General features: G+C 50.4%; 1 protein-coding gene across 1 annotated transcript in view; it reads right to left on the minus strand.

Moving 5' to 3' along the window:
• Window positions 1–23620, minus strand: part of igf1ra (insulin-like growth factor 1a receptor) — a 318751-nt gene that overhangs the window by 93231 nt on the left and 201900 nt on the right. Inside the window, exon 3 of the mRNA XM_073025554.1 lies at window positions 1513–1816. Coding sequence (XP_072881655.1) covers window positions 1513–1816 — 304 coding nt within the window. The remainder of the gene's footprint in view (window positions 1–1512; window positions 1817–23620) is intronic.

A 23620-nucleotide genomic window follows, 5' to 3' on the forward strand; every position in this document is an offset into this window, starting at 1 on the left:
AATGGTAATCCTGAGTCTCCACTCGGGACCTGCGTGGCTAACTGAGAGGACATGACTGAACACTGCCAGGGATGGAGGACCTTCACTGCTGCCCTAAATGCCAACAGTATCACAGGCAGTAGAGAGAGAGAAAAAAACATCAGACGAAATCAGGATTTCAAGGATTCCTCCCCCCCCCCCCCACCAATTTGTCGTGGGTTCCACAGCGGCTCAGCGGGTAGGGTTGCTGCCTCACGGCCCCTTGGACCCCAGTTCGATTCTGACCTCGGGTGCAGTTTGCATGTAACCGCATGGGTTCCTGGTCCCAGGTGCTCGGGTTTCCTCCCACATGGTCCCAAAGACCAGCAAGGTCGTAGGTTAATTGGCCACTGTAAATTGCCCCTGGTATGTTGGTTACCGGAGTGGAGATACGTCTCTACCAACAGAGGTGTAAAGCACTCCTTCCCTCCGCTAGCCTGCAGGTGACGCTTGGGCAAGGTGTAGCACCTGTTTAGCCACAACCCCCCCCCCCCCCCCACTCCGATCAGGGTCACATGAAGCCATGGGAGCAGGTGGTGGATGGTCGTATGAGCAGCTCGTCCGTATCATAAGTCCTGGTTTTGCGACCAGTGACACCAAGCAGACAATCTCTGAAGAGTATTGATAATGGCTGTGGTCACCCACTTGTAAAGACACTGCCCAGAAGAAGGCAATAGCAAACCATTTCTGAAAAGAAATTTGCCAAGAACAGTCATGGTCAAAGACCGTGATCACCCACGTCATACAACACGGAACATAATGAGGTGTAAAATCGGGGAGAGTAGATGTTCTACGTTCTATTAGAACAATGGAAGTCTATGTAGAAGGGAAGGGTTAGACTGATCTTAGAGCAGATCAGAAGGGTGGCTGTACTGTGTTGGGAGGGTAGGATTGGGGTAGGATGGGCAGTTGATCTTCAATATGGACTTGGTGGACCCTTATCTATCCCATATCGCATCTGCACCATAACTCTAGTTAGCGTCACGGCGCCCTGCAGGTCAGTTGGAGTTTCCAAGCTTGGGGATCAATGGTTTATTATGTGTTACCAGGGGCAAACCCTATCACTCCGAGGGACTGCTGCTTTGTGACATCCTGAGGCGCTACGTAAAGGCGGCTTCTTGCTATCATAAAAGCACCAACAGAATCTCAGTAATACAGTCAAAATGCTAACAGAACTCAGGTCAAGCAGCATCCATGGAGAGGAGTATCCAGTCTCAGGCTGAGACCCTTCATCGGGACTGGGAGGGGAGGGGAAGGAGCACCTGCTGGCAGGTGATAGGGAAGACCAGGTGAGGGTAAAGGTAGGTGGCTGGGGAAGGGGGGGGGATAAAGTAAGAAGCTGGGAGGTGATTGGTGGAAGAGGTAAAGGGCTGAAGAAGGAGGAATCTGATAGGAGAGAAGAGTGGTTCATGGGAGAAAGGGAAGGACAAGGGGACACCAGAAGGCAGTGGAATCTGACAGTGCAGTGAAGAATAGTTGCCCCATGGCTCCCACCTGGTGGCATTGCGGGTGTATCCTGACGGACAGATGAGGGTACACTCTCCATCGTGCAGAGCAAACTGCTCTTTGGGATTCTCGACGGGGATCTTGGCGCACAGTTCCTTGGTCACACAGTGCCATCCTTCGAACCTGTAGGTACCCGGGGGGCAGCTGGCGAGGCACTGGCCCTCAAAGTAGTAGTTCCGACACGCCATGCAGGCTCTGTTGTCGTTGAGGGCAGTGCAGCCCCCGAGGCACTCCGCGTGGCAGCACTCCCCCTTCTCGTTACAGGCCCTCTTCCCGCAAGCTTTCGGGCAAACTGCAAGAGAGAACAAAAGCACGTGAGCAGATTGTGTTCTGCGTCCCTAGGAGGCACTGCATAGAAAGCTACTGATTCAATTACAGAGCACAAACTAGATGGGCCAAAGGGCCTGTTTCTGCGCTGTGGTGTACTGTGACATTGACCACACCGCGCACCGCCGCAGTTCAAAATTAAGGCACCGCATTAATGTGGGAGGTAACGAGACGTGGTCCCACAAACCCAGTGCAGTTTGTGGGAGGTGGAGAGGTTTGGAGAGGGAATTCACAATTCCAACAGCCTAAGTGGAGAGCACCGGACCTACGGCAGGTGGTGTAGTGGCATCAGCCCCGGACTTCAAGGTAAATGGTCCCAGGTTCAAATCCGGCTGACTCCTTACACACGTCCAAGCCTTGAGTTAGCAACTAAGACGTGTAAAAAAACAGATTAAAATGCTCAAGAAATAGCTAGGTTGCTGCCCCTGCGCTGCAAGGTGCAGAAAGGAACAAGTGGAGCTTGTACATTCTCCCGTCACTGCTCTCCCTCGGGTGCTCCAGTTCCCTCCCACATCCCAAAGACAAGCAGGTTGATTGGACATTGCAAACTGCACCTAGTGTATGAGGGAATTGCAAAAAGAATCAATGAGGTAACTGATGGGCAAGAGTGAGAGACTAAATGGCAGGGAAATGAGGCTGACACGAGCTAGCATGGAGCCAATGGGCCGAACAACCACCCTCCATGCTTTTATAAAATCAGGTAGGGTGAGTGAGTTTTTCCCTTTGGAGAAAAGGAAGATGATTTGATTGAGATGTACAAGATAACAAGAGGCATGGGTAGAGTGGGTAGCCAGAGACTTTTTTCCAGGGTGGAAACGGCTACAATCAGGGGCATCATTTTAAGGTGATTGGAGGAAAGTATAGAGAGATATCAGAGGTAGGATTTGCTTTTTACAGAGAGTGGTGTGTGTGTGGAACGTTCAGCCAGGGCCGACGGTAGAGGCAGATACAACAAGGACATTTTTAGATTTGCACATAAGTGGAGGCCTATGTGGGAGAGAGGGGTCAGATTGATCTTAAAGTAAGTTAAAAAGTTGGCATTGCATTGGGCCTAAGGGTATTTATGCACTATGAAACTCACTTCCCAGACCACATGAAGAGCCCCAGAATAGCCAAGCCGAGAAATTCTGCAGATGCTGGAATCCAGAGCAACACACACAAAGTGCTGGAGAAACTCAGCAGGTCAGACAGCATCTCTGGAAAACAGTAAACAGTCGACGTTTCGGGCCGAGACCCAGGGCCGGCAGGAAAGAGAAGTGTGACGACTCCTCCAGCATTTGGTGTGTGGTACCCTGGAACAGCCCCCCTGAGGAAGACCCCCCCCCCCCCCGAGGCCTATGTCTATGACGTCTGCACTGCACGGCCTAATGCTCTGCACTTTAAAACCAATTGGAAAGTTTACAGGAAGAATGAAGAACTTTTCATCACAGCAGACTGTCTGAGACCTTTCATCAGCTGTCAATTGCAAACTATATTGAAGCTGGAAGCTGGTATGTCCTGCACTCATCGTCACACAGTACGTACAGTTCTTGGGTAACTTGGTTGAGAGAGGATAATTACAGGGAATAAGATTCAGGTACACAGCGTTCCTTGTTCTATACCTGAGCTGTCCCACTTTAATGAAAGATCCTAACAGCGCTGCACCATTTGAGAACAGTGGTTCAGGGAGGAAGTTTACCATATCAGACAGCAGAAAAACATCTACCCAGATACTTCCCTCCTTCACATCCCATGTGCAGATGTTTTCCAGGCCCAACAGAGAAGGCCACAGCTGCCTTCCCAGATGTGCAAACCCCAGTCTCCCGTCAGAAGCCTCGCAGCAGGGGCAGGAAATGCTGGGGAAACACATTTCAGTTTGCTGTAGGAGATGCTGCCTGACCCACTGAGTTCGTCCTGATCTCGAACAGAACTCAGCTCCCCACAGAGCTTCACAGGAAGGTCAAGGAAAGCTCCCAAACCCCACGTGGACATTAGAAAGGGTAATGGAATTTCACCCGGTCAGTAAGAACAGGGTGGAACAGCCGACACGTGTAAAGATACACACAGCGGAGTTTGGAATGGGAACACAGAGGATCCAATCTCCCGCACATTTGGCCGAGATTTTGCAGCTTCCGAAGTTTCTCATCACTGGGTCCCCTCGTAAGGGTGAAGGAATGTGGTGCTGACAATGCCTTCAGTAATACCCTATATCATACACCACCGGCAAAGACTGCAAGGGGGCAAATCATTCAAATGTGGCAAACTGACAGAATTACGGCTCAACATCCCTCTCACTGTCTGAGGTAAATCCGCCAACACGCGCGTTCAAAAAGCGGTGAGTTAATTTTAAATCCAGAAATTGAAACCGTGTCTGATTAAATCCATCGTCTTCATCTGCACCTGCCCCCAAACCACAACTGTAATCAGCTACAAACGACACACAAAGTAAAAGCTGTCGTTCATCATATGCAGTACAGCGTAACAACCAGCAAGTCATCTGTGTTAATTGAACAGTAACGCAGCGATTTAACACGGAGTTGTTAAGTACTTTACTGAGTCAGCCACCCACTAATGGATTTGCTGGGGTTCAACAGTAATAACAACAGGCAAGCTCCTGTTCCTCACTGTGCACCGAGTGGCATCAAGCCAGAGATCTTTACGTCCCTGCCAAAGACTAAACACCTGAGTCACTCTCCCCATGTCATCACAAGACCCCGACACCCGGGAGTGGCGACTGCTCATGGGTGATCTTAACCCCCGAAGGTTTGCTTAGAACAGAAACGGAAGAATCAGTTCCCAGGAGGTTAACTTGCAGGTTGAGTCCATGGTAAGGAAGGCAAGTGTATTGTTCTCATTTAATTCCAGAAGACTGGAATATAAAAGGAAGGATGCGACGCCAAGGCTTCATAAAACATTAGTCAGACCGTGCTTGGGAGTGGCGTGAGTAGCTTTGGGCTCCTTATCTAAAATTTTGGAGAGGGTTGACAGGTGGTTTACATGAATGATCCAAAGGATAAATGGGCTAATGTATGAGGAGCATCTGGTGCGCCTGGAACTGGATTCACTGGAAGAATAAAGGGGTTATAGCATTGTAACTTACTGAATATTGAAAGGCATGGATAGAATGGATGTGTAGAGGATGTTTCCAATAATCTAGAGAGTGTAGGACCTGAGGGCACTGCCTCAGAATTCAAGAACGTCACTTTAAAACAGAGATGAGGAAGAATTTCTTTAGCCAGAGGATGAAGTCACTGCCACAGACAGATGTGGAGGCCAAGTCATTGGGTATATTTAAAGTGGAGGTAGATAGGAGCTTAATTAATGAGTAAGGATGTCAAATGTAATGAGAAGGCAGGAGAATGGGGCTGACAGGACAAATAAATCACCCAAGATCGAATGGCGGTGCGATCGCGATGGGATGAATGGTCTAATTCTGCCTAAGCCTTATGGAGTGCCAAAAACAGGGCAATGGTGGATAATGGGGGTGAGAGGAGAGGGGATTGTAACTTCCAAGACCAATGGCTGTGAGTGAAGCAAAGGTCCAAAGACCGGCATATAGACTGGAAGCACATCTCAGATCCCTACAGGTGAGGCCGGACCAACACACACCATCTGTTCCCCTCAACAAGGAACGACCAAAACAAAAATCTGCAAATACAGTATTGAGTTCATGGTTCACCACACATAACTCTACAATATCCACACTGTGAAGTGGGAATACAGAGAAGCAGATCACACAACAAAGGGGGAAAGGAAAACTCTGCCTGCACTTTGGGGGTGTTGGTGGAGAGAGAATGCATGAACAATGCATCAGCAGAGCCTTCTGCGACTGATTATACTTCACCACAGTGACATCAGCCCAACCACTCGACCGCACCATCCAGCGTGTCAAACGGTGCATGACATTACGGGACCCTCAGCCACTCACAAGCCCTCCAGTCCCGATGACACCTTTGGAATCTTTGCTGCCCCCTGCTGGAGTCACTGCAATAGACCGTTCAGTAGCGCAGCAGTCACTGCATCGCTCCACAGCGCCAGCCATCGCCGGTCGGGGTTCGATTCTTGCTGCTGTCTGTAAGGCGTAAACGTCGACTGTTTATTCATTTCCATAGCCGCTGCCTGACCTGCTGAGGTTTTCTTGGAACGGAGGCTGATGAATAATGGTGTGCTGCAGGTGCCGGTACTGGAAGCTGTACTGTATATTTATGTAAATGATTTGGATACAGAGGCACAAGCTCTGATCAGTAAATTTGCTGGTAACACAAAATTAAGAGGTGCTGTGAATAGTGAAGAGGTCATCATAGATTTCAGTGGGTCCTGGATCAGTCGAGGAGCAGCAAATGGATTTCAGTACAGGTTAAGTGTGAAGCGATGCACGTGACTGCCATTACGGACAGCTCCTCTACTTTCTTAGAAAGCTTCGGCATGTCATCTAAACTTAGACAAACTTCTACAAATAGGTGGTGGAGAGTATATTGACTAGTTGCCCCACAGCCCGGTGTAGGAACACCATTGCACTTGAACAGAAAAGCCCTCCCCACCATTGAGTACTTCCACAAGAAGTGGTGTCACAGGAAATCTCTCCTACTTATACACGGTCCACCTCCATCCAGACCCCATATATTCACGTGCCAATCTAACAGCCTCTTATAAGCGTTTGTCATATCTGTTTGTACTATCTATGGCACCCATTCCAGTCACCAACCAACCTTGCCCCACACACTTACTTTAATCATTAACCTTCTCACTTTAAATGCATGTCTACTAGTACTTGACATTTCTACACTGGAAGAAAGATTCTGACTGCCCACACTAACGGCACTCATTATTTCACAAACCCCTGCTCAGGTCTCCCCTCAGCCTTAGACATGCCAGAGAAAACGACCCAAGTTTGTCCAACCTCTCCTCGTAGCTCATGCTCTCTAATCCGGACAGTATTCTGGTGAAAAACTTCTGCACCCTCTCCAAAGACTCCACATCCTTCCTGTAACGGGGTGGCCAGAAAAGTACGACCGACCCAGAGCTTTGCATAGAACACAGGAAGAGGTCTTTCAGCCTGCAATATCGCTGCTGAACGCAATGCCAAGTTCCTTCCCGGCCAACGGGGCTCGTTGGCCATGGTTGGCGGCTCACCCAGGAGGAGGAAACCTCTGATCTCAGAGCTCCGCTGCCTTGCGGCTGTGCCCACTCACGGGGAAGTAAACCCCGAGGGAAAAATCCGGAGCAGGAGTCCCCAAGGCAGTCCTGCGTTGAATTCAACACTGGCATCGCCCACAACGCTGCTGGCGCCAAACTGTATCGGCCTCTGCTGTTCTTTTGGATTCACCAGCTGCATGGAGAGGGGGTCGGCTGATGGCTCTCCATATTGTACTACCCTGGCTTGCATCTAGGATGCTGACCAACCCTGACCAACAGAGGGTCACCGCTTCTGCGCTGCCTTACAAAAGTCTTCACCAAGCCTCTACCATGGAGGCAGAAAGAAGCATTTAAAAGAGAAAAAGGTGGAACGATGGGAGAAAGGGTACTTACTTTAGGATGTAAGCACGTTTTTTCTGGATTACCACCATTCTATCCAGTTCATTACCTTGAATAGTTAAAGCCTAACAGACTGAAAATTAGAAACTTCTGGAAGGGAGCAATCTTCAGGCTCGTAAATGACACACAACAGTCAGACAGAACGGCACGGGCTTTCAAACTGGCGCCCTTCGATTTAAGGAGCCCAGGAGGGTGGGGATACGCAGGTTAACGACTTTCACTTCATTCATTAGCGCACTATTTTGTGAACATTAACAGAGAGACATGAGCACCTCCTATGCAGTCGCTGCAGTCCGAACTTTGGCCCCCTGGTCCCCATCGAAAGGGCATTGCCCGCACAGGGAAGTCTGCTCTTTAACAGCGCTGCTTAAGGAGCCAGCCTTAGATCAAAGGGAACCGTGGAGAACTTCAACTTGCCATTTTCAGTTCCACGCCTGCAATGCTTTCACAGAGATCCTCCAGTGAGGCCCCTCTGCTAGATGTTGTTAGCCAGAGAAACAAATCAAAGCCACATGGACAATAAATCCTCGCCCGTTCCCTCGATGAGATACACGCGGTCAAACAAGGGGTCAGAGTGAAAACTATTACAAGACAACAACAAAACTAACAGGGACATTGTGCACAAGGGTCGTTCTGAAGGCCAACCCCCCCTTACTCCTGACAGCCTGGTGTGTAACCCCCATGTACTGCGCTCCATTCCAGCCAGAGCCAAACTGTGCCCTCATTCCTCTTCCCAAATATTGCTCCACTGGCCAAAGCCACTTAACTTCACCATGGACCACCCCAAGCCCGGCCACGAGAGGAGGAGGGTTGGGCGTGGGACTAGCAACCCCATTGTGTAAAAATCCCACGCCACACACATGCCAACAGAAGCTCCAAAGACCTCATCCCTGAGAGAGAAAGGATCTTCGCCTCGAAGACGTATGAGGTCGTATTGTGAGAGCTGAAGCCATGGGGCCGACCAATCTTCGGCCCATGAGACTGGACTCTGCTGAGCCCCAGTCGGGCCGATGGGCTTAAGAAGCAGGCCAAAGCCACTTGCTGATTCTCTTTCTGAAGTTACTACACAAGGCAATGGGGCTCCTGATACACTGGACTGTCTGTCCCGTCTGACCAGGGAACTTCTGGGCTTCGCCGTAGGCAGGGAAGGATGTCCGCCCTTGGATATCTACCCTGTGCCTCCGGCAAGAAGAAGGTGCACAGAGTTCAGGAAGGGTAAGACGAAGGAACACAAACCATTCCTCATCGAGAACTGGAGAGATTGAGCAATTTCCAGTTCCTGGTGTCAATATCTCCGAGGACCTAACCTGGTCCCAACATATTGATGCAGTTATAAAGAAGGCAAGACAGGCCTATATTTCATTAGGAGTTTGAGGAGATTTGGTACGTCACCTAAAACACTTGAAATCTTTTTGCAGATGTACAACGGAAAGCATTCTGACTGCCTGCGTCACCATCCGGTATTGGGGGGGGGGGGGCTACTACACAGGATTGAAAAGCTGCAGGAAGTTGTAAAATCAGTCAGCTCCATCATGGTACTAGCCGTTGTAGAATCCAAGACATCTTCAAGGAGCAATGCCTCAGAAGGGTGGCATCCATCATTTAAAACCCCCACAAACCCAGGACATGCCCTCTTCTCATTGTTACCATCAGGAGGCACACACCCAGTGACTCAGGAACGGCTTCTTCCCCTCTGTCATCCGATCCTGAATGGACATTCAACCCATCAACACTACCTCACTACTTTTTTTTGTCTGTTTTTACACTATTTTTAATTTAACTATTTATTAACTACACACACACACACACACACACACACACACAACTTACTGTAATTCAGTTTTTTCAATATTTATCATCTATTGCATTGTACCTCTGCTGCAAAAGTTAACAAATTTCACAACATATATCAGTGATATTAATCCCGAGTCTGATTCTCAGAATGGCATTTTATTTTAGTGATTAGAGAGATTAGCTGTACTTGTCACATTCAACAGAACATACAATGGAATGTCCTGATCAAGGGTTTTGGCCTGAAACTGTTTACTCTTTTCCATAGATGCTGCCTGCCTTCAGAGTTCCTCCAGCACTTTGTGTGTGTTGCTTTGGATTTCCGGCACCTGCAGATTTCCTGTTTACAACGAAATGCGCTGTTTACGTCAACGACCAACACAACACACAAGCATCGCCACACTTCTAGCGCCAACAGAGCATCCCCACAACTTGCTAACCCTAATCGAAATGTCTTTGGAGTGCGGGAGAAACCGGAGCACCTGGGTGACATGGGAATGTACAAACTCCTTACAAACGGCATCAGGAACTGAACCCAATTCGCATTACAGTAACCGCTACACTACCATGCCCACCATTCACTCGTACTGGGGCTTCACGTAGTGATACAGCACCGAATCAGGCTCTTCGGCCCACTGAGGCCATGCTGACCATCACGCGCCCATTTACACTCATTATTTTCCTCCCCACACTCCCAAACGTCTAGGATACCCTCCTTGGGGGTGAATGGAGTTTATAGAGATTGGCAACCAGAAGTGTGCATCTCGGTGAAGAGACCGTCCCTCTTCACGTGGCCCGACTGCCAATCTAGAAGTCTTTAGAACGTGGGAGAAAACCAGACCACGCTGGGGGAAATCGCACGGTCACAGGGAGAACGTGCGAACTCTACATGGACAGCACCGGAGGACAGGACTGAGCCAAGGTTGCTGGAGCTGTGGGGCAGAGGCTCTACCAGCTGTGCCACAACCAGTAACTTTACTCTGTGCACCCTGTCTCCGGGGCGACGAGGAAACTGGTCACCCATTGGGTTCACTGTCACAGCGACAGGCAGATCAATCCTGGAGGACTCATCACCTTTCTACAGGCTGTGCTCAACCGGGAACGAGAGGGAATCAGACTCTACTCCTGGACGATGCCAGACAACTCCCACAAGCTCTTGGCTCAAGCTCTGCTGATCCTACGCGGAGCTGAAGGTTGGCTCCAGGTTAGAGTGCCGGTCAGCTCAGTCAGGAAGAGTTCCAGGACACAGGAACGGAGACCTACTGCTGACGGTCGGGTGCCACTGAGTGAGGGTGGGAGGGAAGTGGAGATGACGGCCAGGGCAGTGTGGAGAGAGGGAGAGATGGCAAAAAACGTCCCGAGGTTAGTACCAGATTTCACGGCAGTCTGGTACAGTCGGCAGTCATGGCGATTTCCCCCAGCGTGGTCTGGTTTTCTCCCACGTTCTAAAGACTTCTAGATTGGCAGTCGGGCCACGTGAAGAGGGACGGTCTCTTCACCGAGAGGCACACTTCTGGTTGTCAATCTCTATAAACTCCATTCACCCCCAAGGAGGGTATCCTAGACGTTTGGGAGTGTGGGGAGGAAAATAATGAGTGTAAATGGGCGCGTGATAGTCAGCATGGCCTCAGTGGGCCGAAGAGCCTGAAAGCCCAGCTCCTGAAGGCTGGGGTGGTCAATCTCCTGATTCTGTGCAATTCTCTGATCCTCCCCAGTACAGCAAAGCACAAACAGGAGGCCATTCATTCCTGTGTAGCTGTGCTAGCTCTTTGATCAACCTTACTAATTCACCCTACTTCCCGGCTCTTGATGCACAACCCTTCAAATTTCCAACCACTTCTCTTCAGCAAGTTACTCCCTGGTCTATTTCCCTTCAAATTTCCAACCACTTCCTTTTTGCAAGTTGCTCCTTAGTCTCCTTCCCAACTTCCATAAAACCATCTCTCCTCTTCCCTGGACAACTGCTCTCACTGGCACTCAAACAAAATGAATAATACTAATGATACGTTATTTATAGAACTCTTTTCATAGCACTGTACACCAAGTCTCTTTATTTATTGTATAAGCACCCTTGCTCAGTTTCGCAAACTCCCTACCCTTTGCGAGATCCACCATGGTGGTGCCCATAACTGCTAACTTGGTCAACTCCACCATGGGCACTAGCCTCTGTAGGATCCAGGACATCTTAACATAGAAACATAGAAAACCTGCAGCACAATACAGGCCCTTCAGCCCACAATGCTGTGCCGAACATGTACTTACTTTAGAAATTACCTAGGGTTACCCATAGCCCTCTATTTTTCTAAGCTCCATGTACCTATCCAAGAGCCTTTTAAAAGACCCCATTGTATCCGCCTCCACCACCATCACCGGCAGCCCATTCCACACACTCACCACTCTCTGCATAAAAAACTTACCCCTGACATCTCCTCTGTACCTACTTCCAAGCACCTTAAAACTGTGCCCTCTCGTGTTAGCCATTTAAGGCAGTGGTCCCCAAGCACCTGACCACGGCCCAGTACCGCTCCGTGGCCTGGTGGTTGGGGACCAGTAATTTAAGGGGCAATGCCTCAGAACGGCAGCATCCATCATTAAGGACCCCCATTAGAAGCCTTGTACTCATTGCTACCATCAGAATGGAGGTACACTCTCAACGATTCAGGAACAGCTTCTTCCCGTCTGCCGTCCGATTTCTGAATGGACATTAAACCCATGAACACTACCTCACTGCTCTTTTATTTCAATTTTTGCACTACTTGTTTAATTTAACTATTTTATATATATATATTTAATGTAATTCACAGCTCTTTTTATTATGTACTGCATTGTACTGCTGCAGGGACATCAAATTTCACGACATATGTGATGATATTAAACCTGATTCTGATTTCCCAACCCCAGGACCATTCCTCTGTCCACCCCCACCATTGATGGCCACAATACCCTTCCTGAAGGACAAGGTTGCACTTAATTCTCTACTTCAATCCAAACAGGGTCAACAGAAAGTCTGCTTGTGCCTTCACATTCATTAAAGCAGCCTTCATTACTTCATCAACATCCCAGAGAGAGTACAGGTCAGTAATCTAATCACAGGAACCAAATAACCGAGCATTAGGTAACAAACTCGTGAATATACTGCGTCGTTATGGCTTACAACCGATGTTTCCATTCCAACGTGAGACTCTGGGCCGTATTTGGCCAATCTTCTCGTAGGAACAGATGTCAGCATGTACGTCAAAAGCAGGTTAATCTGCAAATGATTAACCAGCAGAATCTGTGCCCAGCATTTAGAGTGGCCTGGTATGATGTGGCCTGGTTGGCGTCCACACCCTCCCCCACTCACCTCCCTAACAACACCGACACAAAGTGTTGACAAGTTTTGTTACAGAACATAGAACATTACAGCACAGTATAAGCATTTTCACCCATGATGTTGTGACAACCTTTTTAAACTTACCCCAAGACCAAGCTAACCCTTCCCCTGCACACAGCCCTCCATTTGCTTTCATCCACATCCCTAACCACGAGTCTCCTACGTCTTGCTAATGTATCCAGCACTACCACCAGTCCTGGCAGTGCATTCCACACACCCACCCAACACTCTGAGTAAATAACCTATCTATGACATTCCCCTCACGCTTTCCTCCAATCACCTTAAAATTACGCCCTCTTGCATTAGCCATTCCTACCCTGGGGAAAAAATCTCTGGCTGTCCATTTATGTCTCTTATCATCTTGTATACTGTACCTCTATCGTCACCTCTCATCCTCCTTCGCTCCAAAGAGGAGAGCCACTGCTCAGTCTCCTTGCTTTCAACCCGGTTCCCGGTCTGAGAGAGCAGAACCACCCGTGATTTGGACGATTTAAGTGCTGGGCCAGATTGAAAAGTTCAGGGTGTTGGGGCCGGAGGTGAGGGATGGTCAGTTCAGCTCGCCACCCCGCCCACGAGGTTCCCTCATCTCTACACCGAACCTCAACTCACTGACCCACGAGGTTCCCTCGTCTCTGCACCGAACCTCAACTCACTGACCCGCGAGGTTCCCTCATCTCTACACCGAACCTCAACTCACTGACCCGCGAGGTTCCCTCATCTCTACACCGAACCTCAACTCACTGACCCGCGAGGTTCCCTCATCTCTACACCGAACCTCAACTCGCTGCCCCACGAGGTTCCCTCATCTCTACACCGAACCTCAACTCGCTGACCCACGAGGTTCCCTCATCTCTACACCGAACCTCAACTCGCTGCCCCACGAGGTTCCCTCATCTCTACACCGAACCTCAACTCGCTGACCCGCGAGGTTCCCTCGTCTCTGCACCGAACCTCAACTCACTGACCCGCGAGGTTCCCTCATCTCTACACCGAACCTCAACTCACTGACCCGCGAGGTTCCCTCATCTCTACACCGAACCTCAACTCGCTGCCCCACGAGGTTCCCTCATCTCTACACCGAACCTCAACTCGCTGACCCGCGAGGTTCCCTCGTCTCTGCACCGAACCTCAACTCACTGACCCGCGAGGTTCCCTCATCTCTACACCGAACCTCAACTCACTGACCCGCGAGGTTCCCTCATCTCTACACCGAACCTCAACTCGCTGCCCCACGAGGTTCCCTCATCTCTACACCGAACCTCAACTCGCTGCCCCACGAGGTTCCCTCATCTCTACACCGAACCTCAACTCGCTGACCCGCGAGGTTCCCTCATCTCTACACCGAACCTCAACTCGCTGACCCGCGAGGTTCCCTCGTTTCTGCATTGAACCTCAACTCGCCGACCCGCGAGGTTCCCTCGTCTCTACACCGAACCTCAACTCACCGACCCGCGAGGTTCCCTTGTCTCCGCACCGAACCTCAACTTGCTGACCCGCGAGGTTCCCTCGTCTCTACACCGAACCTCAACTCGCTGACCCGCGAGGTTCCCTCGTCTCTACACCGAACCTCAACTCGCTGACCCGCGAGGTTCCCTCGTCTCTACACCGAACCTCAACTCGCCGATCCGCGAGGTTCCCTCATCTCTGCACCGAACCTCAACTCGCTGATCCGCGAGGTTTCCTCGTCTCTGCACCGAACCTCAACTCGCTGCCCCGCGAGGTTCCCTCGTCTCTGCACCGAACCTCAACTCGCTGACCCGCGAGGTTCCCTCGTTTCTGCATCGAACCTCAACTCGCTGCCCCGCGAGGTTCCCTCGTCTCTGCACCGAACCTCAACTCGCTGACCCGCGAGGTTCCCTCGTTTCTGCATCGAACCTCAACTCGCTGACCCGCGAGGTTCCCTCGTCTCTGCACCGAAGTGAGGCTGTGGCCCGCGACTAACAGGCTGCAGTCACTGCCAACTCACTTTCGTGAATTTCAGTTCTGAATGCTATGTTCTTATTTTTATTGTTTGCACTATTTGTTCTCTCTCTGCACATTGAAGGTCTTCTGTGGTTTTAGTGCTTCTACTGGATTTCTTTGTTTTCTGGCTGCCTGTAAGGAGATGAATCTCAAGGTTGTATAAAGTGTATATACTTTGATAATAAATGTACTTTGCATCTTTGAAAACTCTTTTTAGCACTCCCTCCCTGAGAAAAAGAAACAAAGTGTTTTCATCCCGTCTATGATCTTATATACTTCTATCAGGTTAACCCTCAATCTCCAACATTCCAGGGAATAAAGTCCCAGTCTATACAACCTATGACTCCAAGTCCAGGCAACATCCTGGGAAAACCTTTCTTCATTCTAGTTTAGTAACATCTCTCTTATAATAGGGTGACCATGAAACTCCAAGTGTGGCCTCAGCAACGTCTTGTATATCTGCAACATCACTCCCCAACTCTGAAACCGCAGGCCAGCGTACAGAACACCTTTGTCACCCCCCAGGACGTCGTCGGCTTGCCATTTATATTGTTGTTCCTCGCCGCGCCTCGGGGCCCGTCGGGCAGCAGCCTTGCCGTTTCTTTAGCATTTTGCTCTGCTGTTTTTACGAGGATGAGTTGCAAGCTTGACACTCAACCCAGCACGGATGGAAGGAGCCGGCTGGATTTGAACCCAGGACCGCACGCCTTGCAGTCCAGACCAGGTGCCTCTACACTACGGGCCAGCTTTTCATTTATATAGTGCCTCTAATGTGCTGAAATGCCTCACACTGTCCAGAAAAATGGACTGGACCCCAAGGACAGCTACCGAAACGCCAAAGCAGAGGGGTTTTATTTAAAATAAAACACAGGTTAAGGGGCACAATGGACCAACGAGGGGATTCTGTGGATAGTGATTCAGATGAGGAGAAGGAAAACTCTGATATCAAACTGCCTCGCCCTGTGGCTATACCCACTCATGGGGAAGAGTTCTGAGGTAAAAGCCCTGAGGACAATCCAGAGCCAGAGTCCCTATGGCAGTCCAACGCTGACTGCCAGCTCCCGCGAAGTCGCTGGTGCCAAACTGCATCAGTCTCCGCAGTTCCTTTGGATTCAGCAGCTGCGTGCAGAGGGAGAGCCCGCTCACGGGCATCGGCATCTCCCCGTATCGTACTGCCCTGGCGTGCGCATCACGTAGACGGCTAGGACGCAACGGCCATTGTCGACCAACAGAAGGCCTATTTTTCACATTCAGGAGGGACCCTTGTAGACTGCTGTTCTCAGTCTCCGAACGACTGGCATTCGGGAATGGGAGCCGGATTCACAACAGCTTTAGGTCCACTGCTCCACATCAAACTGCAGGCAGGGAGACACAGCAGACAGTCATCACCTAGCCACACACACAAAAAATTACTGGAGTCCTTTAAAATGTTTCTCAATAGGAGAGTACAGTCAGCACAATCCCTAAGGTCCAATATATTACCAAGAAGTAGTAGACTTTTATTACTGATGAGCATTCCGAGTACAAGCATGCCTAATCGAGAAATTATTTATTGCCTCAAACTGTATTCGAGTTGGGTCGTGATATTGGACAGAAGAGTTTGCAGATATATTCCTTATAAGTGTATAAACTGATGGGTGATCATGTGTACAAGGAGGAGGAATAGACTGTACTACTGTATATATTTATAGACAATCTATTTACATTCAGTTACTGGATGGAGGAATGAGAGGCATTGCAATTCTTCCACTTCATTGAATTTCCTAACAAGGAATCTCTCCCATAGGAACAATCCACTCCTGCTTTATCACAGCCCTGGCCATATTCAGGGCGGGATATGCGATCACGATGCAATGTACTGGTTTTGGCATTCACCATCGGCTGTGGCCAACTCCCTGTGTATCAGACAGTGACGTCATGTGCACACGCAGACGCAGACACACACACACACACACACACACACACACACACACACACACACACACACACACACACACACACACACACACACACACACACACACACACACAACGCCAAGCTCGGAGTTGCGGTCTGTTGCACAGGGGGCTTGGTGTGTGCGGATGCTACGAGAATCAGCACTTTTCTGAAAGGGTCTGCTAGCCATGAGGATGGGGAGCAAGCAGCTCAAGATGGGAGATGTGGAACTCCAGACAAAGCCCCCACACGTCCCCGCCGAAGGCCCATTGGGTTAAGGTGGCAGTCTGCCTGGCGTCAGACCATGCAGGGCTAGTGCGCCCCATGGTCATCGCGTTCTCAGAGAGCAGGAATAAGCACACCAACAGAGGAATCAGAGATGTTTGCAGGTCTAAGACTGGGACACCCGAGATAGGGTGGGGTGACTGAGTTGGGGAGGGCGAGCAGAGGTGGTGACCGAGATAGGGAGGGGAGGAAAGGGGCTGACCAAGATGGGGAGGGGAGGAGAGGAGTTGACCAAGAATGGTGGGGGGGGGGTAGTGAGAGGGTGTGAGCAAATTGGGGAGAGGGAGAGTAGGGGAGGGAAAAGGAGGAGAGGGAAAGGAGTGGAGGGCTGGTATTGACCAAGCAGTGGTGGGGGAAGGGGTGAATGAGTTGGGGGAAGGGAGGGGACGGGGTAACCAAGTTGGGGAAATTGAGGAGGAGGGGAGGGGTTGATTGAGTTGGGGAGAGGGAGAGGAAGGTGTAACTGAGACAGATTGGGGGAAGGGGTGGAGGAGACAAAGACAGGGAAGGGAGGGGAGTTGAGGGATGGGGAGGGGAGAGTTGACCTAAATGGGGTAAACACAAGAGAGAACAGGCCATGCAAGGGATGTTACAGGAGCAAGGCATTGCTTAGCCAGGAGTCGGTGCAGGTCAGCAAGATCGGGATGGGAACAGGATTTAGCACAAGCTAGGCCACGAGTCGAGACACTGGGAAACTCTCGCTCACAACAAGTGGAATAAGTCCCCAGAAAGTCTGTCCACAGGTATAACCCAGGCTGAGTGACAGTAGCAAGACAACTGAAGCAGGCTCATCTGACATTCCAACTCGACCAGCATGAATGCAGCAACAGGAAACAAGAACTTGCACAGAAACAGCACCCTCGAAACATTCCCAAACAAGCCGACTACGAAGGTGGGCAGAAGGCAAATCAAGAACCGATCCTCCGGTTCAGGAAAGTGGGACAACTGTATATGAATGGAAGAGGGGATCAGCGCCAAGCCTCACCTGGCATTCCAGAGGCCTCCAGCAGAGGTCAGTGTAAGCTGCACGGGATCGCCAGCCAAACATCTCGCACGGAGGGGAGCAAAGAGATGGCCCACCATCGCGCCCAATTCCAGTGCGGTCCGAGGACCTTGGCCATCTTCCCACTCTGTCTGCCTCTCAGTCAGAGCCTTCACACAGGCGGACCCCAGTGAAGACGCTCTCTGTCCTGGATCAGCCATGGGAACAGTTGCATATCTAACCTCACCAGGGGATGAGGTATACAGGATGCAGTGAAGTTTACAGGAGAGACTCTGCACTCAGCAAAAATCAGGGTAAAAAAACTCAGAATCTGGTTTAATTTTACTGGCATATGCACAAAATTTGCTGTTTTGCGGCAGCACTACAGTGCAATACATAATAAACAACAAATTACAATAAGTATATATAAAAAATTAAATTAAATAAGTAGCACAGAAAGAGAGCAAACGAGAGGTAGTGTTCATGGATTCATTGACAATTCAGAAATCTGACAGCAGAGGGGAAGAACTGTTCCTGAAACAGTGAGGCTCCTGCACCTCCTCCTTGATGGTAGCGATGGGAAGAGGGCTCGTCCGGTGCGACGGGTGTGCTTAATGATCAACGCTGCCTTTCTGTGGCATCGCCTCTTGAAGGTGTCCTGGGGTAATGTCCATTGTGCGTTTGTAACTCTCTGCACTTCTTCCTGATCCTGTGCAGTGGCCCCTCCGTACCAGATGGTGATGTAACCAGTTAGAATACTCTCCACGGTGCATCTGTAGGAGCTTTTGAGTGTTATCGGTGACATACCCGGTCTCCTCAAACTTCTAATGTCGCACCTCCTGTGTGATTGTTTCACTGTGTTGAGCCTGGGATAGATCCTCAGAGATGCTGACACCCAGATCCACCCTGGGCCCAACATTTTGATGTAGACATCAAGTGTTGCCAACGCTGGACAGACAATTTTCTGGAGGCTTCATCACGAGGATCCTTCCCCCGACTACCCGTGTTTTGTATTCATTAGCGTCTCAAAACCAGGTTTGTGTGTTCCCGTTGCTTCTGACCTGCCACAGTCACTGCTGGGCCACAGAGAGACAGGAAGAGCCTTTCAGAAACCAGCCAAGGTTCATCATGACTCCTCCCAGTCCCACAACTCTCTGCCCTGTCCCATCATTGAGCTTCCACAAGCACCTCAACCCTCTGCTGGACATCTGCCTGCAGACTCCTCATAACATAGCACAGGATCGGTCACAAGAGGCTGCAGGGCGTTGTTGACTTGGCCAGCTCCATCGGGGCCACAACCCTTCCCAACATCGAGGACATCTTCAAAAGGCGATGCCCCAAGAAGGCAGTATCTGCCATTAAAGACCCTCACCACCCAGGAAATGCCCCCTTCTCATTACTACCAGCAAGGTACAGGAGCCTGAAGACCCACCCACACTCAGTTTCTGAATGGCCCATGTTATTTCCTTCTTTTTACACCTGTAGCATCTTTGTACCGTACTCCTGCCGAGGACAACACATTTCGCATCATATGCGACTGTTAATAAGCCCGATTCTGGTTCTGCACATCAGGCATGGTTCTAAAATCATCGTTAAGAAAGCACGTTAGAATCGTCAGCCTCCACGGGCTGATCCTCAGGGCTGAGCACTCCTCCGAACAGCGGAGGAAATGCTCGTCACTTCCAGCGTTTTCCAGAGACCCCTGATACCGTGGATGCTGCGTCCTAGCTGTCTACGTGGTATAACGCAAGCCAGGGCAGTACGGCATGGAGAACAAGCTGTTGCCCCTGTAGCAGGCTCGTCCTCTCCACACAGCTGATAAATCCAAAGGAACGGCAGAGCCCAACAGATTTTGACACCAGCGGCGTCGCCGGAGATGCCAGTCAATGTTGAACTCAACGTTGGTTCTGCCTTGAGGGCTCCAGCTCTGGATTTTCCCTCAGGGTTTACTCCCGAGGCCTTCCCCGTGAGTGGGTACAGCCGCAAGGCAGCAGAGGTTTGAAATCAGAACTTCCCTCCTCCTAGGTGAACTGCCAAACACGACTAACGAGCCCCATCTGCCCGAAATATTTTCCACTAATCCTTCGAAACAGGAAAGGAGAACCCAATCTCACACTAGAACAGTTAATTATCAGCGTTTCCAACATCACGGTCAAGTTGTGCTGGGGAATCGCTCTCCGCCCTTCACAAAAACCCCAAGGGCCTGGGATAAATCATCCCTTTTTGCTGCAGTGAAGCATTATGTGCCCCAAAAGGAATTCCTACAATGTGCATCCATAATGAGCAGTTTCAGCTGCTCGATGGGCTGGAAAGTGAGGTACAGCATTGTAGCAGATCCCAGCAGGAGGCAGCATTCCTCGATCCACCCAAAACCCCCTGCAGGAGGCAACATTCCTCGGTCTACTCAAAAGCCCCAGCAGGAGGCAGCATTCCTCGATCCACCCAAAACCCCCAGCAGACCTTTCCCTAACCCACTCTGCAGGGAGGCAGTGAAAGTGTTGAGCAATTTGTTTATTGTTTAAACAAATAAACTGAAGGGTGGTAATGCAGGGAGACCAATAAATGGGTGGAGATATCAGGGGCGGGAGAGAATCAGGTTTAGAAGGAGCAAAAGGGGGTAAAATGTGGGGAGATGAGGAGGAAATGCAGGATGGTTTTGGGGGAGAATGAGGGAAGTGGGAACAGAGAGAGGGAGGAAATACTGGGAGATAAGGGTGGGGAGGGGGAAGCTTAGAGAAGGTGAGGGAGGAAATGTGGAGAGATGAGGAGGGGAGGGAAATGAGGGGGAGAGGGGAAGATGAGGGCAGGAGGGGAGGGAGAAAATGTGCAGGAGGAAGGGAGGGGGGAAGTTCTCCCTGTGAGCAAACAAGTTTCCCTCCTGGTTCAGGTTGATGGGTTCATTAGCTGCTGCAAGTTATCCCTGTGTGTGGGCTTGGGGTGGAATAAAATGAGAGTGATGGAAACGATAGCCAGCACAGCCTCAATGGGCCAATGTTGCATTCTGTGGATCCCCCGAGGTTCCCTCCTACCAGCCCAGCTCCCTCTCTGCATCCCGCCTGCCCTGATGGCTCGAGTCAGTCAGAATGCCAGAACACGCTTGGAAACTTTCCTGAGCTGTTTCGCCTCGTTGAAGGGGTTGTAAACATAAGTTGTATCAAGGCAAGCGTGCAAGTTTACACGTGCAGCCATCCCGCAGCTTCAACTCAGCCGCGCAGCCTCCGCTGGGCCCTCCCTCCAGAACCGATTGAGGGAACCTCCCCTACAGCTGCTCCTGCTTTCGGTATCACCAACTGCAAGAGCATTACTGGGGCCAGTTCAGGGCAACCAATCCTACAACGACTGCCCCAAAATTCCCGCTCAACTAAACGGCTGGAATGCACTGGACACAGACGCAGAAAAAGCACAGAAAGACGCCCAAACACAAGATCCTGCTGACGCTCGAAATCCTGAGCAACACACACAAAGTCCTGGAGAAACTCAGCAGGCCAGGCCTCGTCAATGGAGGAGAATACACAACTGACGATTCGGACTGAGACCCTTCACCAGGAATGGAAAGGTAGGGGGCCGTAGCCAGAATAAGAAGATGGGGGAAGGAGGAGTAATTACCAGAAATTCCAGGCGCCATTTTCCACGCAGAAAAAGGTGCCTTGTACGCCAGGATGCTGGTTATCGACTTCAGCTGGCTGTCTAATGTGATCGTCTCCCAGAAGCTGGCCTTGTTGAGTCTCAACACCAATCTCTCTAACTAGATCTTGGTCTTCTGACAGAAAGACCACAGTCAGTCCATGTTGGCAGAAACAGCTCAAGCTCCATCGGGCACTGCACCATCTCCCTGCCCCTGCCCCTGCCCCGGGCAGCATGCTCAGCGTGTTGCTGTTCGCACTGCTAACATATGACTCCACTGCTACACCCAGTTGCAACTGAATCAATGACACAGCGGCGGCTGGCCTCCGACAACAATGATGAGACTGTGTGCAGAGAGGAGGGAGAGTGGTTGGTACAACACTGCCAGCACAACACCTTCAGTCTCAACATGGACAAGACCAAAGAGTTGACTGTGGACTTTAGAAAGGTGCAGGCTGACCACTCCTCACTGCACATACACAGCTCCTCCACGGAGAGAGTTTCTGGGATGATTTCACCTGACCCATCAACACCACCGCCTTCGTCCAGAAAGAACGTGTCCCCACTCCCTGAGGAGGCTGAGACAAGTGAGGCTCCACCACTACCACCACCCCACAATTCTAACCAATTTTTACAGGAGCACCATCTTGACCAGCGACATCAGGAATTGCCAGGCTTCTCACCACAAGACCCACAAGGGATTGTGAAGAGTTCTGAGAGGAACATCGGGGTCGCTGTTCCACCATCAGAGATATTTACCAGGATCGCTGCAAGGCCCTTAGCATTGTCAATGATTGCTTACATCCATCGAACAATCTCTTTGACCCCCTACCACCAGGCAGGAGGTACCGTAGCATTAGGACAAGGACTGTTAGGATGGGAAATAGCTTCCTCTCCAAGGCTGTGAGACTACTGAACTCCCAGGTGTCATCACTTATGAAGTGCCAGTAGCAATACACTGCTTACTTTTTAAACGCGTGTCATAAATGCACCGTATTTGTGGTAATATTACTTTGCGTTGTGTGTGAGTTATATGTACTGTGTTGTACACCTTGGTGCAGAGAACCATTGGTTGTCTATGGTTGAAAAGGCAATAAACTTGAACTTGAAATCCACTGTCCTGCCATCAGGTTGGAAGCCACGCAGACGGAACTTGAGGTGTTGCTCCTCCAGCCTGGTTTGGCCTCACTGTCCAGCCCTCGTGTAAGGGTAGAGAATTGACCAGCAGAGGGGCAGGTCCTTTTGACTCACCGTCTACAATCATTCACCTTCACCCACTTCAGCTTTCTGTACGTTGGTAATTCCCGTTGCAGAATCACTTCTTTGAAGTCCTGGGAGTGTTTGCCTCCACTACCAGCTTGGCTGTGCCTTCCAGACGCCAGCTACTGTGTATGGACAAATTACTCCCACGGAATCCCCTCTGCATCTCTTTCCCCTCATTCAACCCATTCTCTAAGTTTTACATAACTTTGCCGTGGACAGTCCCGAGCCCGGATTGGGAATGGGGTTAGCAACCCCAGTGCTACTGAAACGGCAAAGTCCTTACCCCTGAGAGACGAAGGATCTTCGTCTAGAAGATCCTCTGCACTTTTTTATGGGTGCCTCTGTGTTTCTTTGTTCTGTGGCTGCCTGTAAGGATCGGTTGTATAATGTATACATACTTTTGATCATAAATGTACTTTTAACTTTGAAGACATGAAATGGACTACACCTGGGGACAATTTGAAAGACTGAACCGGGACAATGGAGCTACTGTTGGCAGCCTATGCCCCAGCAGCAGTGACGGGATGAACTCAACGTTTACACACCTAATCACGGCAGGAAGATCCTTACACTACCCACACACCCCAGGAGTGAAAACAAAGCCAGCCCCCGAGTAGAAAACCCGATCTCTCCTCCTGCCGATGTTCTGTGCACCCCGTCGCTGTGCTCAGTGGAAGACGCAAGGGACAAACTGGAGTCTGGCTTTCAAAGCGCGCTGATGCAGGGACCACCGGCTACGGGCGGCAAACTTAACACCCTAACAGAATGCAGAGGCCGGAAGGAAGCTCAAGTTTCGACATGCCCTCCCTCTCAACAGCAGGGGTCAACTGAAAACTGAAGCAAACATCAGGGCAGAAGTTGTTTTTCATAGACCACACCGTCAGCAACAGCCCTCCCTCCCACCCACCCTCCAAATGCTTGCAGGCTGAATCACTCAGTCACCTCCTGCTCAGTCGCTGGCTTTTTTATCGTTTCCAAGGAAAAAGCACTAACAACTTTCCCTCCTTTGATGCCTTGCTGGCACTTGCTGTCATGTCAAT

Source organism: Hemitrygon akajei, chromosome 21 (genome assembly GCF_048418815.1).
Source record: "Hemitrygon akajei chromosome 21, sHemAka1.3, whole genome shotgun sequence".
Taxonomy (NCBI): Eukaryota; Metazoa; Chordata; class Chondrichthyes; order Myliobatiformes; family Dasyatidae; genus Hemitrygon; species Hemitrygon akajei.